The following is a 14,815-nucleotide window of genomic DNA, read 5'->3' as shown; positions in this document are numbered from 1 at the left end:
GGCAGCCTGGTGCTACCTAGAAGTTCTACCTACACAAGAGGGTGGCAGCGATGGTGGGCGCTGGGCCGCCAGAAGGCAGCCTTGCAGCTTCCAGCTCAGCCAGCTTGAAGTCAGGCCAAGACCAAAGGATAAGGAAAGAGATTCCCCAGGTTCTGACCTCTCCCCAGTTACGGGGACTCTGCGGGAGGAAACCCACAGGCAGGTAGATGGGCTCCAGCTGCCCTCCCCACAGCCCTCTCCTAGAACTGCTCTGGAGGGAAAACCTTTGAGCTTGCTGCCCTAACTCTGCCCCTGAAGTCATGGCCAGCGGAAGAGGGGACAGGAAGCACCGGGAGGAGTGCCCCGTACTCCACTCCCCAGCCCTCTTCTCTTTATCTCAGCTTCCTTGGGGTGGGAAGAAATGGGGTGGGCTCTGGACCAGCTGACCTGAGGCTAATGGAACTGCAAGACCAGGATTTATCCCTACTGCTTGTTCCGGCTGTTTGGAACCCATTCTTTCTGGAGGGATACTTGCTCAGCCTAGACATAGTTGGGAGGCCTTGGTCCTGCCTCAAAGGAATGTGCAAGACTTTGTTGACTCCCCGTGGGAAGCCTAACCCTCTTTGAGGAGTGCATAGGGAGTGAGAAAGGGGGTAGGGGGAAGGTAGAGGGAGCAGGAGGAGGGGAGGAAGTGGGAAATGGATTTGACATGTAAAATGAGAAAAGATATTTTTTATAATAAATTTTTAAAAATAAAAAAAAAAGAAATGGAGGTAGGACCACCACATCTAAATTATAAAAATGACTTAAAAAATTGACTAATAAATTATAAATAAAAATTGACTAATAGCCCGGCAGTGGTGGTGCATGCCTTTAATCACAGCACTCAGGAGGCAGAAGCAGGTGGATCTTTGTGAGTTTGAGACCAGCCTGGTCTACAGAGCAAGTTCCAGGACAGGCTCCAAAGCTACAAAGAAACCCTGTCTCGAAAAACCAAAAAAAAAAGATTGACTAGAAAAATGACTAATAAAAATTATCACAGTTGCCTTCCTGTGTAGTAGAATCCCCAGGGAGCACCTAGCTGCCCTCCTGGGTAGGATGAGGAGAGGCTTGATGCCAAGAGTTCATTTACAAACCAAACAGACACTTAGCTGTGTGTTCTTATCACAGCCTGGAGTTCAGGAAGGATGCTATCCAGCCAGGCACCAGGAGGAGGCTTCTGGAGAGGATTTACTGCTCCTTCTTCCAAAGAACCAGAGCACGGTTCCAACACCTACATCAGGCAGCTCACAGCCCCTGCTAACTCCAGTTCTGGGAGATTCAACTCTCTCTTCTGGCTCCAAGGTCATCCATATGCAGAGGGCAAGCCATCATGCAGACACATAGAGAATATACATACACAAACAGAAAGCATACATACACATACAAAATAATGAATTTTAAAAAATCACCAGGTTACTAGTTAAAATTAAATTTCAGATAAACAAGAAACAATGTTTTGATTTAAGCATTTCCTTTGCACTGTGAGGGACACACTGAAACAATTCTTAGTTGTTTCTCTGAAATTCAAAGGCAATTGGGCTTCCTTTGTTTCCGTAGAAGGGCCCAGGCCTTGGGCTGCCAGACTGTGTGTGACCACACCAGGGTGGGGAGGGGGCTGTAAAGAAGATCCCTGTGCCTCCCAGAAAGCACAAAGGAAGACAGCAGTGGATCCCCAGTCTGACAAATCCCACAGTGAGAAAGCAGCTGGGGCCCCAAGTAGCCCACACTTTCCTATCAGAGATGTAGGTAGGCTCAGCCAGATGCCATCCTTGACACCCAACAAAGTGGGGCTCTCCCTGGGGCCCCTCCTATCCCCTGAGCCACAGGGTGAACACTGATCAAGATTGGGCTAAGACAACTGGCCTCAGTAGACTCCGCGTGTCCCTGTCTTCAGTGGAGAGTGGCTTCACAAGGCCTTTGTTCTGTCTTCCATGAAGGGAGAGGAGCATCAGACAGCAGTCACCTGCTGCTTCCGGTCGCCCCCCCAGAAGCCCAGCTCACCAGAAGTCCGGGCTGTGAGGCTGCCTGCTTCAGTGCTCTCTCTAAAAAGAACGGTAACAATTGCAGTACTGAACATATTCTCTTGCTCAGGTGTTATACTTTATCTTTGCAGCAAACTCTAAGGTAAATGCTGTCAGAACGGTCTCCACAGTTCCCATCATCCCCATTTTATAGACAAGGAAACCGAGGTTCCGGTGACTTAAATTACCGAAGCCCCTGGTTAGTTCTCAGTAGAAAAGGATTCTACCTGGGTCTGTGTGTCTCTGTGCCTAGGGGTCCACAGTCTGCTCCCAGCCTGCTCCCACACTGTCTTCCCTGTATCTGGCCTGTGACTGGGAAGGGTAAAGGAATGGCCTGGTTCCTGGGTCTCTAGACTGAAAGATAAAGTAGTGTTTGTTGGGAGATTAGATCTTGTTGAAAGCAGACTGTTCCGATATATACTCAACAACCCTTCCGGTGTGCCGGGTCCCCAAACAGCATCATGGGAAGGAACCAGCTTGGGACTTATCTGTCCAGCTCCCTTCCAGAGGAAGCCCCTCCCAGGGCCCCCGACTAGGCGCCACCTCAGCCTCTCCTTCATCACAGGAGGTCAAGTCTTTGTCCCTACTCTGATAAACAAACAAAGCGGCTGAGACGTGTGTGGGGCAGAAGGTCTAGGGGCCCATGCTCCACCCACAGAGATAGGCGTGGCCTTCCTCCCGAGGTCTGCAGCAGAAGCGCTGGGACAGTGAGGTCACTTAGACAAGAGGGCCAAGCTCGGACCCATCTGCGAATGGATAAGTCGAGGCTGCAAAGGAAGCCTGGAACCCTGCCAGCTGGGCCATGAACTTCTTCGCCTCTTCCCAACAAGCGCACATATAAGTCTGGCACCTACGGGTTGCCCACACTGGAGAAACGTTCACAGTGATGGTCTCCATCCCGGTGACCAAACAGCCTCCCCAGTCCACACTCACAGGGAGTTCTTCCACCCCCGACGACCCTCCCTCCACTCCTACCTTCCTCTCCCCTCCCACGCGGTCAGATCAGAGCCACAGGAAGCAGGGCCAGCAAGAGTGCAAAGTGAGAGCCAAGATGGGGAAGTTTATTCTCCAGGAATCATCTAAACACATGGGAGAGTATTTTTAGCCCCTGGCTCCTACCGGGATGCCAGACCTAAACACAGGGAAGGAGAGGTGGCCCCTTGGGAATCGAAGCAGCCACTGGAAATAGGGTGGGAAAGGTACGGCAGACCCCACCCTGTCCCTCAGAGTGGCCTGTCTTCCTGGATGGCTCTGATGAAGCTGACTATGGGAACTTCAGGAAGCAAAGAGTGACCCTAGGCTGTGACCCCAGGCGGTGACCCCAGGGTCTGACCTCAGGGTCTGACCCCAGGCAGTGACCCCAGGCTGTGACCCCGGGGTCTCACAGGTTTCTTCCCCTCTGTACTGCAGAAAACAGTAGAGTCCCCCAGTCAGCACATAGTAGGGGTTCAATAAAAATTCTTCATAGTCTGTGCTGGGAACCTTCCAGAAAAGGGACAGTGGAGCTCAGAGAGATCTGGCCGTGGCCTTTGTGCTTCCCCAGGCTGGCATCTGCAGGGAAGCACACATCTGCAGGGATGGAGTTGTGCACCCAGTGCCATCACCTAAGCAGAAGAATGAGAAAGAAGGAAGGCTGGGGCGCAGTCAGAGCAGGATCCCTCCCTCGTAAGTAAGGAGCCACTGGCAGGCCCCATGCCCTTGGGGTGCCCTGCCTCAGGAGCCAAGCAGGCTGGGAACAAGCCACTTGGGCCACCTTTTCCAGATGGGGGTCAACACAGAGCCAGTGAGTTCACGCGGAAGAGGTTGTTCTTCAGTGGCGCACACTGACAGGAAGAAATGCCCCTCAACCTCCTTGTGTGGGGCCAAAGCCAGGGAGCAATCTGCCCATTCGTGGTGGCCAGCCACTGAGCGGCTTCGCAGGGAGTGATGCCACAATGCACAGAGCTGGTCTGAGGCCTGGATGAGCACAGCCCACTACATTAATTCTGCTAGGCTGATTGTGGAGTCAGCTAGACAGGAGCATGTCCTGGGCCTTACACCTGGAGTGGAAAAGCCAGACCTCCTCTGGTCACTTGCAGAGAGCTAGAACTTTCTGCTTCTGCTGCTGCTTTATTCCCCGAAGGCCAGGTGGAGGACAGGGGAGTGGGGAGGGAGATGGCAGCAGGGGTGTGAGGGAGAGAAAGGGGTTGAAGGAGCGGGTTGGTTGTCCAGTGCAGGAGTGGCTGTTCTGACCTCAGAGTCCAGAGCCTGGGGAGGAGGCAGCTGAGATGCCTGCCGCACAGGCTTCCTGGGAACTAGAGGAGAATGCTTGGTCCACACACCCCCTGCTGACACAGGCTGCCTGCTGTTGCCATGACTACACAATACCACCACCATTCCAGCTGGGTGGTCATTGGTGAAGCAGGAGGAAGGTACTTATTATTGGCCACAAATAGAAAAAAGAGTGAAAAGGCTAGTTTGTGGGGGTATACGGCCATTCATCCCAGCCCAGGCTTAGCTGAGTGGGGGTGCTGGGACCATTGTCCCCTCCAACCAGACAGCCTCCTCGGGTTACCAGCAACAGGACAAAAACCTCATGTGTCCCAGTGGTTTGCACCTTCCTATGGGGACACAAGCCTCTTCTCGGCCCCAGGCAGAGCAGCCTGGCTCTGGCCTGGCTCCAGCTCTCCATGACCTCCTATGACCTCACCCTCACTTCTCATAGCTAAGAACCCCAACATTGCCATGGATGGGGCCTACCATCTTTCCTTCTTCTCTCCACTCACTCTCCCTGCTGTCCCTCCTTGGGAAAAAACCACAAGAGAGACGTGATGGGAGGACACCTGACCCTTCTCCCGTCACACCTATTGCTGACCCATGAGCAGATCCTGCCCTGGACATGAGCCTGGGAACCCGGGAATTGGCTCCACCTTGTCTTTGCCTCTGCAACCCTGTGCCACAGAAGAGCTGCATCCTGACTGGCCCTGGGCGCTAACCCACCGGTGGTCCAGGATCTAGAATACCCAGTCTATCTATCCCTATGCCTCTGACTGCCACTCTGTCTTCCTCCCCGCTGCTTCCTGATGGGCAGCCTGCCCCACTCCCTGCCCGAGTGCTACTGAACCCAGGTGGCCTCCTTCCCTTGCAGATGCCCCTGGCCCTGACCGTCCACGAAACTGCAGCTGCCCTTCCTAGTCTCTGTCACTGCCTTCCGACCTCTTGAACAACGTGAGTCTTTTGTCCACGTCCTGGACTGAGAACCCCAGCCATCTCCCTGTTTTGTCCCATCCCCTCCCAGTTATCTGCCAAGCTCCAGGGCAAATGAATGAATCCCTGTTCACCACCACAGCATTTCCAGGCCCCAGCTGAGGGGTGGGTACCCAGCACCATAGGTATCTCCACTCTAGCTCAAACATGTAGCCTTCATCTAACCTATTCTTAGGGTTCAGTTTCCACCACTTTTACTCTGACCCAAGAGCCTGGGTCAGAAGTCCTCTGACGTTTTTTCGTGTTGCTGCTCCATGGTCCTTTCAACACATTTCTGAGGCTGAGATTGAGGGAGTGTGCATTGATAGGGCGATTCACACACTCAGGCAGGGTCACACCTACTCGGGAGAGATCTCCAGGGCCTTAGGGTCCCTGTCCTGTCAGGACTGGGGTGAAGGGAACAAGGTGATTTTCAGAGGTTTAAAAAAAGACTTTTACAAAGGGTTTCTCCAAAAATATATGCATATTTTATTTTGTTTAGTTGTGGGTAGGGCCTGAAGGTCAGGGTCTCCCTTGGTAACCAACCCTGGTTGGCCTAGAATTCCCTATGGAGAACAGGCTGAGCTCGTCTCAGATATCCACATGTCTCTGCCCCCACCAGTGCTGGGATTAAAGGTGCGTGCCTCCACGGCCAGGTACCCGTACTTTAATAATCCCCAAAATCCAACCTGCAAGTCTAGGAAAGTGAAGCCGTATCCTCTAAAGGCTGAGGTCAGAGGTCACATATTCAGAAGCGGTCCATCACTGGAGGAAGCCGGCCAGCAGGCAGGTGAGTGTAGGGACCACCAGGGTAGGCAGGGGCAAAGCCAGCAGTTGTCCTGGGGCATGGGACCTGAACACCTGGCGGTCTCCTAGTTGCTGCAGGGGCCTCACGTTGTCCTTCATAACGAACTTCTGTTCTTCATCGTAGAAGAGCCTCTTGGAGAATTCCAGGAACTGTGAGAGAGACGGGACCGGGCTCAGCAGGTGGAGCCATGCTCCTTGTGTGACCTCAGGCCAGAGGCGTCACCTCTCGGAGCCGGAGCCACGTCAGAAAGGAAGAGGGGGGCTCAGAATGACTACTATGAGTATAGAATGTGGCGTTAGTGGGAAGCTGAGTTCTGTTGTCTTCTCTTTCCTCTACCAGTCCCTTCTCAGCCCTGTTAGCATCACTGTTGTTGCGGCACAGTGACTCTTGAAGGTGACTATCTTCAGCCTCAGCTGGAGGAGCTCAGGGGACCCCAGCCCTAGAGTATCTGATTCAATAGAAGTGGAGTGAGCCTAAGAATAGACATGTCTAGAAAAGTTCTCACTGGTGAAGATGTTGACGTCACCCTCTGAGAATCACTGCTACAAACCCAAGGGATTTTGGTCCTTTGGGCTTCCTGCTGTCTATTGTAGACTCAAGTTCCTGCTGTCTATTGTAGACTCGAGTGTTGTTTGTTGGATGGCTCCCTGATAGCACTAAGGAAGTGGTTCCCCACACTAACCAGTCAGCTCTCCCACTTTATTCTGGGCACCCTTTCCACGACTTCCCACAGGGCCCCCTATTCAGGAAAGCGGCGAACAGCCTTCTCTCCAGCCTGTCTCCGCTAGCGGAAACCCAAGGACCAATGCAATGATTCCCATCTCCCTACCCCAGAGACCTGTGGGGCAAGCAGCGAGGGCATGAAGGAGCTAGACTCCATAGGGAGAATGCACCTTGCCCTAGGCCTGAGTACCTGGTCCTTGTGGAGCTTAATGGGCTCCTCGAACACAGTCCAGACAACCGTCTCATCACAGGTTGGCGTGGTCAGCGAGCCCAGGTAACGGAAGTAGTGAACCAGTTTCTCCTTCTTAGGAAGCATGTCCTCCAGGGAGATCTCATTCATTGTGGTGTTTGTACCTAGGTGGGGGACAAAGTCCCTTACATATGGCACTGTTGAAAGCTGCTACCTCAGCACCTCTGTCCCTTCCATTATGGGAAGAAGCCACCTCCTCCCCAGTCCTGACTCACTGGGTTTGGAGATACGGGATAGCGCCTCCACCAGGGGCTGGAAGGCCTTGTTCTCCTCATCTCCCACCTGGAATGGGAGGGAAGGGAGCTAAAGAGAGGTCCTGGGGAGCTGCTGGGGACAAGCAGCTCTTTCTGGAGGACAGCCAGCCTCCAGACTTGAGGGGATGGGAGTCCCACCTCAATCATGAATGCCAGCACTGCATTCTTGTCCTTGGAGTCCTCAACTGTGTTGCTTGATGTCCCCTTCTCATGTACGATGTGCATCTAGGGGGTGTGGATGGATGACTTATGGGGAGCTGGACCACCCATCCTGCCCACGGCGGCTCCACACCCAGGGCCCAGCCCAGGCACCAGCTCGAAGGCACCTCACCTCCATAGCAAAGTGTTTCCCGTCGATGCTGTGTTCTGAGCCTTTGTTCAAATCCTGTGACCAGTGCAGGTGCAACTGCACAGCCTGGTACTTTGCAGGCAGGTCTCCTCCAGTGATGAAGCTCCCGTTCCCCAGCATCATTTTCACTGGGCGACATCAGAGTGGGCAAAGTCCTCACACTGGCCTCCCGGTGCCCACGCCAGCCCCCACCTTCACTAGGCCCTGAGAGGTGGGCGGGGGACGCAGCCTGAACTCTTACTGGCGGCCACACCACTCACCTTGCTCTCCCCTACACCCATCCCAAAATGCACTCCTGTCCCGGGCCTGCCTCTGTTTTGACTCCCTCTGTGGTGACCTGGCGTCCCCAGGATAACGTCCAAACTCCTCAGCCCTGGTGAACCGTTCTGGGCGTGGGTCATCTCCTCCTGGCTTCCCACACAGCTGCTCCTACTCACAGTTCCCCCACTCAAAACACCCAGTTTCACGCCTCTGTGCTTTCGCAAAGGTCGGCCCCTCCTTCCGGGAACATTCCCTCCCTTCACCCACCCTGTTCTGATGAAATGACTGAAAACACACCTAGCTGATGGAGCCTCCTCTCTAGAAGCGCTCGGTGGCTCCTCCCACCTCCCCGGCCTGAGCAACTCACCGGTCCTGCACCAGTAGGCCTGTCCGTGCCCAGCCCACACGAGACCCACCTGAGTGTCCATCGTTCTTGACTTCCCACTTGTTCTTTTGGTCATAGCCAAAGAAGGCAAAGGGCTTCAGGTTGGGGTTCACCTTTGCCTCCTTGGTGACGATGTTGATGGGGGACTGGTGGTTCTTCTGACAGTCCCCAGTCCATAGGGAAGGTCCTGAGCGGGCAGAAAGGGCTGAGAGTCAAGGGCACATTGACCCAGCGACATGAGTCAAGGTCTTTGGACGCTGGTGAGGTCCGGAGCAGGGTATGAGTCTCAGAATTCTGCCCGGGCGTTCTTCCTCCTCCAGCATGCTGGCACAGGTAGGTGCATGGGTCTCTGATGTGACTGAGGGTTGGGGATTCGGAGAGAGGGGTGGGGGAGAAGCCGGCTTGTCATTGATGGATGGCTAAGAGCTCTGGGATTCAAGTAACCTCAGGATGTTGAACTCTGGCTTTCTCAGTGGGAACCTGAACTCCTAAGGTGTTTCCAGGGAATGTCGGGAAGATTAAAAGTTCCTGAGGGGGAGACACCTTTTCAGCTTTGGAAACCGTGGAGGACAACCCCCGGAAGAGCTGTACCGGAAGGAACCTGGATCTGACAAGGCATTCTCTAGGGCACGGGAAGGAGGGAGAGCCAGGCAGGCAACGCCAGCATTTAGCTAGGTAGGGGCAAGACAGTGGCAGTTCCTCAACACAGCAGGCTACAAGGAAATTGGCCAGCTTTAGGAAAAGTGCCAGGGAGGCAAGGGGGGTGTGGCTCGGCGGTAAAATGCTTCTTGTCTAGCACGTGCAGGACCCTGGATGACTCAGCACTCCAACAATAAACTCCTAAGAACCATCTCCCACTTCTACCTCAAAGGGCTTGACCGGACTCAGCCTCCATTGTGTGGGAAAAAAAAATAGCAAATGTGCTGCTAATTTAGTTTCCCGGGTCAGCAGCCTCAGTGACATCCGCCATCTCCTAGTCACTGAGTGCTGGACGCGTGTGCAGGTGTGCATGTGTTGGAAGGGGCTGCTGGCAGGCAGTACTCACCCTTGCAATTGCTGTTGGGCTCCTTGGCCTGGATCTCATAGCACCAGTGCTCATCTGGAACGAGAAAGGAAGAATGTGAACCCTAGGCGTGCGTGTGAATTGTTCACACAGCCCCGTGGACCAGAGCCTGGGAAAAAACCCTGGTGTGAAAACTTGGGTGGGGATGGGAGCCTTCTGGAGTGTGGGACTGAAGTCCCCAGGGAAGTAGACTTAACGACCAAAGGAAAGGCTGCGATTGGAATGGCCTGTGCACAGGACTGTAATCCCAGCACTGGGGTGGGGGTGGGGGGGCAGAGGCAAACGGATCTCTTGTGTTCCAGGCAAGCCTGATTTACAGAGCAAGTTCCAGGCCAACCAGGGCTAAAGCCATCGTAGAAATGTCAACAACACCTAGTGCCATCATGATCTTCAGGCGGCTAGCTCTGTCCCTGAGTCATCAACCTCTTTTCCCGCCTGCATCCTGCTGGGAACCTAAAAGGAGGCTCAGTTGAGAGCGAAGAATGAGAACCCTCCTTTCTGGAACAATGGTGTGGGTTCCAGCCTCCCAGGCAGGCTGCCTTGGGGGATGGGCAACCCTTCCTTAAGGCCAGTGTTACTGAGGAAAGCAGCACAAAGGAGACATAGCGGTGCAATCAACTGTCCAAGGGAGCCATGCAGAGGCACGGCACAGCCTGGCATTCTGCATTTCTCCTGTAAAGTTAAATCTTCTCTAAAAATAAGGTCTACAAGAGAAAAAGACAGAGAGAGAGAGAGACAGAGAGACAGAGAGGAGACAGAGAGACAGAGGAGAGAGAGAGAAGAGAAAGAGAGAGAGGAGAGAGGAGAGAGGAGAGAGAGAGAGAGAGAGAGAGAGAGAGAGAGAGAGACCCTCAGGGTGAATGAAGCTTTTCATCCAAAGTTAGAATTCTGACTTAGGAGCCCTGTGTTTAAGGATGGTCCCTTACTTACTCTCTTTGGTTTTACCATCTGTGAAATGGAGTCAACGTGCCCACTCATGAGACTAGAGAGGATTAAACGAGAGATGGTATGGGCTTCTCCTGGCAGCCCATATTCAGAAAAGTTCACAGACAACTCTGCCCCTCCTCCCTGGCCTCCTGTCAGCGAGCAGATGGCCAAAACTAAGCCAAGGCAGGAGAGGAAAAGACATAGAGTGAGCTGGAAAGAATTCAGGGGTGAGGACATTCCTAAGAAAAGTGCTGCGGGCTCAGCTCTGAATCCTCACACTGCATCACCAGCCCCTCCCTCTGGGAGCTTTCTGGGGTTTCGTCTTATTTTATTATTCTTCCAGGGCTAGGAATCAAACCCAGGACCTCACCCATGCCAGGCAAGTGCTCCACCACTGAGCTATAGACCCAGTCCTTGGTTTTTTTCTTCTTTGTCAGACACCATCTCCCTATATAGCTAGGCTTGGATAATAGGTATGTGTCCCGGACTCCCTTCTTGCCTGAGCTCAGCACCTCCATGCTCTATCTATCTCTTCCTGATTCTGGGCAGGGGACTGTCCCTGAAATGGAGACAGGTGGGGAGGGAAGTATACAAATCAGGCTACAAGAGGGAGTCCTCCAGGAAAGCAGCCTCCAGTGGCCACTTTGGATTTTCTAGTTTCCTAGCCCTAAATCAGAGTTCATTCCTGCTGCTCAGCTAGTATGGCCACATTTCGAGGTCTTCCCCATGGTGGTCCACTCTCTCCAAGCTGATGTGCTGGGGTGGTGTGCAGTGGCCATCCCTCTCTAGGTGGGCCTAGTGCCTCTGAAGCTGGAATCTGTTCCCCTTCCTTCCAGGCCTGCTCTGTCTCTACCCCAAACTCTCAGACAGATGAAGGGCTGGCCAAGCACATTGAAGAGAGGAGCAGATCCAGACTCCCTGAGTGTGCCCTGCCCTCAGAGGACCTGGAAGTGGAACAGGCTTCAATGAAGAGTCCTAGGAGATGCAGCCCAAGGGGAAACTATTCCTTGAAGGAGGCCAGCTTTGGAGAGCAGAGCCCTCAGGCCCTGCCCCAGGGGGAATCCATCTGGGCACTTCTCAGGAATCTTCCCTTCTCTGCCACTGGGCCCAGCTCCCTGGCTAGTGTGACCTCTGCTCCACTGTCTTAATCACAGAGACTTTTGACCTGATTGACTGAACACTCTTGTAACTACCCTCTCTTCAGGAGGTGGCGGCCAGAAAACACGATGCTCATTGAAGCAGAGGCCAGGGGTCAGGTAGACATCTTACAGTCAGTCAGGTGGCAGGGCACCAGCCAGCTCAGGCTCCCACATTTGCTTCTGAGGTGCAACCACTGCAAAGAATAAGCTGTTCAGTGCCTCTGGCCATGTCCGAGATAAAGGATCTGGGAAGGATAGAGGCTCCCAGCTCTGGATCCTACCTAAGCCCTGACCAGAGATGGGGTTGGAGACAAAACATCGCCCCTCGGAGAGCCACTATTCTCCATCCAGTCATAGGCTCCCCTCCCCTCCGCTTTTTGAGGCAGGAAGGGTTGATTTTGGCTCCTGGTGCAGAGGTCTTTTAGAGAAGACTGAAGTCATTTTAATGGACCTTGCTCACCTCACCCTCACACTGAGAGAAGGTGGAAGACTCCAGCAACCAGCTCAGCAGAACACAAGTGTCCTGGGCAAAGTCTCAGCACCGGCTCAGTCCGGGGTCTGGGACCCTGAAGGGGTGAACTATCACCTCCACCCTCTAAGCAGTGCAACCAGGGCTCTTTCCAATCCCTGCAGTATGACGCCTGAAGGAAAGTGGTCCTGGCGCTCTAACTGGAACAGTTCCTGTGAAGAGGTCAGCTGAGAGGATTCCTGCCTACAAAGCCCCAGGTCATCGGCTGAGTCGCATGACCATCCTGTGGAGTACTTCTGCCCAGAGCCTACAGGCACTGTGTAAATTCTCTTACCGATGATCCTTAAAACAGCACCCAGGAGCAGAGTTACTATACCTGCTTTGTAAACAACAAAACCCAAGGTGAACAGCTAGGAGGCACCCATTAATTTAAAAACATTTTTCTTTCTATTAAGTCGTTTCAAATATCCACCCCAACCTTGTCTTCTCTCTCTCCCCCCCCCCCCCGTTTTATTAGTTGTTCTTTTCTCTCCCCATAGGAAGGAGCTTTGGAGCTGTAGGATGCCCTACATCCCCCTGCAGCAGGGAGTATTCTCTTTCCACCTCTGCGGCTGAGAGCTTCCTCAATCCCTGCTCCCCCAGCTCCATTATAAGGGCAGAGCACCTAACTCTGGAAGGGAGGTTTGGCCCATTGAAGGGGAAAACTTCCGCCCGCGGACTAAGAGATGAGGTCTTTGTGAAGAGCTGTGGGGTAGCGGAGGTGCCAGCCTCTAGAATCTCCTTTAGCTCCTTATCAAATATTAACACGCCTCTACCGCTACCTCCCACCTAGAAGAATAATTAAGAGCCCGTGCTCACCATTAATCTTTAAACGAAAATCACCTTGTCTGGAAAGACCGGCTTGGCCGGGGACTTGGGTCTTGGGATGCCCCCCGCCAGGCTCCCAATCCAGCGCTGGAGGCTGGGGAGAAGGGAGCTTGCAGCTCAGAGGAACCCAAGGTGGGAAGAGGGGAACGCCGGGACCCCAAAACATCCAACCTCCCGCGCTTGTTCTGGGCGGGCAACAGCTACCGGCTCAGAGTCCCTGCAGATCAGACGGCCACTCGCCACCCAGGGGGAGACCCAGGAGAACCAAGGTGAGGAAAGGATCATGCATCCGGGCGGGTCGGAGAAGCATCCTCACCACAGATCACAACGCGCGCCCGCCACGAGAACACCCCTCGGCCGCTCACATACGGCCGCGCACATGCGAGCACACGCTCCCCCGCAGCCGCCCGCGGACACGTGTAGGCGCCCACGTTCACGTATAGCCAGGTCCGCTGCACCCTCACGGTTCCCTGCATGAACCATGCGCAGCGGGAGCACGCTGACAAGGGGAGCGGGGCTGGGGGCGCAGAGGGTCACCCAAGGGTACCTGCGGTAGAACTGGCTGCGTAAGCCAGCGCCAACAGAGCAAGAAGCAGCTGCATGGTGCTTGAGGGCAAAGACATTGCCCAGCACAGAGTCAGGCACCGAGGAAGCCACTGGAGGCGTCGCGATCATGCCTGTTGAGGCTTTATAGCAGAGCCACGACGGGAGGGAGCCCCGACAGCAGGTCGTGGGAGGCGGCTCCTCCTCCTGGCGGAGCCTCCCCTTTCTTGCCTCGTCCAGTCTCAGGTCTGAAAGAATCCTCTCCCCGCCTACCCTACTACCTTAATCCGCGGTGAAAAGACCCCTCACCTACGTCACGTCCCCAGGATTTGGAAGTGTAGTCTTTTCACCCTGCCTCCATCCTACTCCTGGTCACTGATCCGGGAACAGATGGGCTATCCTGAGATACCTGACCCACAGGGGTGTCTTCCCAGATTCGTAACTTCCATCATGTTGCCACTAACCACTGTGCTGGGTCTCCTAATGTGTCTTTGGAATGAACTTGATTTGAGGCTGGGTGAATGTAAACGGTCTCGGGGGAGACCGAGAATCAGGAGGGTTGAAAACTTAACTATGCTGGTTGTTGAAGAGAAGCCCGGTGAGAGGCTCTTTCAGAGAATGGTAGCTGTTTCTTGAGTCTCATCATTTTCCTCTCAGGCTGTACCAAACTTGATTTTGTTTTGAGTTTTCTTTCTCGATTCTGGAGATCCTCCTTTCCCCACCCCTTCTTTTTCTTTCCCTATTTCTCATTCTTACCACTGGGCTACACCCAAACTAAATTCTAAGAAAACCATGACTCTTCTTCCACTCTTAAGCCAAGCCCCCAAAGCTGCTATTACTAGTATTGTGTGTGTGTGCGCGCGCGTGTGTGCCGGCGTGCTGAGCCAAGATGGGGAGGAGTGGAGAGTTGGGGGCTGGAAAGGGTGTGGACTTTTAAGGGGATGATAGTAAGGTGAAGAGTGGGGGAACGGGGCGGTGGGGGGGGGCCGCGGGGAAAACACAATTGAAAGTTGGTTTGTAAAGTGGCTTACTAGGAAACCCCAAGGTGTCACAGGGGATAGGACTAGTTGCTATTGAGATGCCCTGACCTTGGGAAGAGAGAAAAAACAAGGGTCTAAGTGTACTCTCAAGTTCTCCCGCCAGTCAGGAAGAGTCAAGAAAGATTCCTTGAGGAAACCGTCTCCTATATCCGGAGAAATGGATCCCGCCTCGCTTCCAGACAAGCGCTTCTTGACGTCGGTCTCTGCGGTGATCCCCTGAATCTCCTGGAGAATCGGTGCATCCATGGGAGGTTAGGAATCTGGGACAGGGTTGGGGAGATGGACGAGGAATCAGGCAGTACACCTGGACTCCACCATCAACAGGAAGCCCTGTTTTCTGGTCCAGCTACTTCCCCATCCGTTGCCAAATTCTCATCACCCTCTCCCTGCCTCGACACCGGCTTTTGGACCCCTGAAGAGGAATGGCTTCATCGGGACAATCTAAGCAAAGGGTTTCCGCTCTTGTTAGA

General features: G+C 53.8%; 1 protein-coding gene across 2 annotated transcripts; it reads right to left on the bottom strand.

Annotated features, from left to right (window-relative positions):
• Positions 1-5,740: 5,740 nt before the first annotated feature.
• On the bottom strand, positions 5,741-13,462 carry Ca4 (carbonic anhydrase 4). Of its 2 annotated transcripts, none has more exons than XM_057773309.1 (8): positions 13,310-13,462; positions 9,343-9,396; positions 8,329-8,484; positions 7,634-7,779; positions 7,441-7,527; positions 7,264-7,330; positions 6,989-7,152; positions 5,741-6,224 (listed from the first exon to the last, which is right to left on the bottom strand). In XM_057773309.1, the coding sequence occupies exons 1-8, from the start codon at positions 13,383-13,385 to the stop codon at positions 6,030-6,032; spliced, it is 945 nt and encodes a 314-aa protein (XP_057629292.1). In that variant the 5' UTR covers positions 13,386-13,462; the 3' UTR covers positions 5,741-6,029. The 2 variants fall into 2 exon arrangements, with proteins under 2 accessions (XP_057629292.1, XP_057629291.1); XM_057773308.1 differs by lacking the exon at positions 13,310-13,462 and adding an exon at positions 12,754-13,052.
• Positions 13,463-14,815: the final 1,353 nt, after the last annotated feature.

Source organism: Chionomys nivalis, chromosome 7, assembly GCF_950005125.1.
Source record: "Chionomys nivalis chromosome 7, mChiNiv1.1, whole genome shotgun sequence".
Classification (NCBI taxonomy): Eukaryota; Metazoa; Chordata; class Mammalia; order Rodentia; family Cricetidae; genus Chionomys; species Chionomys nivalis.
This window is presented reverse-complemented; position numbering and strand designations above follow the sequence as displayed.

Coding starts and splice junctions, on each gene's coding strand:
- Ca4 (XM_057773308.1), bottom strand. CDS start 12,928: ATGTTTTGGGGTCCCGGCGTTCCCCTCTTCCCACCTTGGGTTCCTCTG. Junction 7,528..7,633: donor GGAAACACTTTGCTATGGAG/GTGAGGTGCCTT, acceptor CACACCCCCTAG/ATGCACATCGTACATGAGAA. Junction 7,331..7,440: donor TGCTGGCATTCATGATTGAG/GTGGGACTCCCA, acceptor CTCCCATTCCAG/GTGGGAGATGAGGAGAACAA.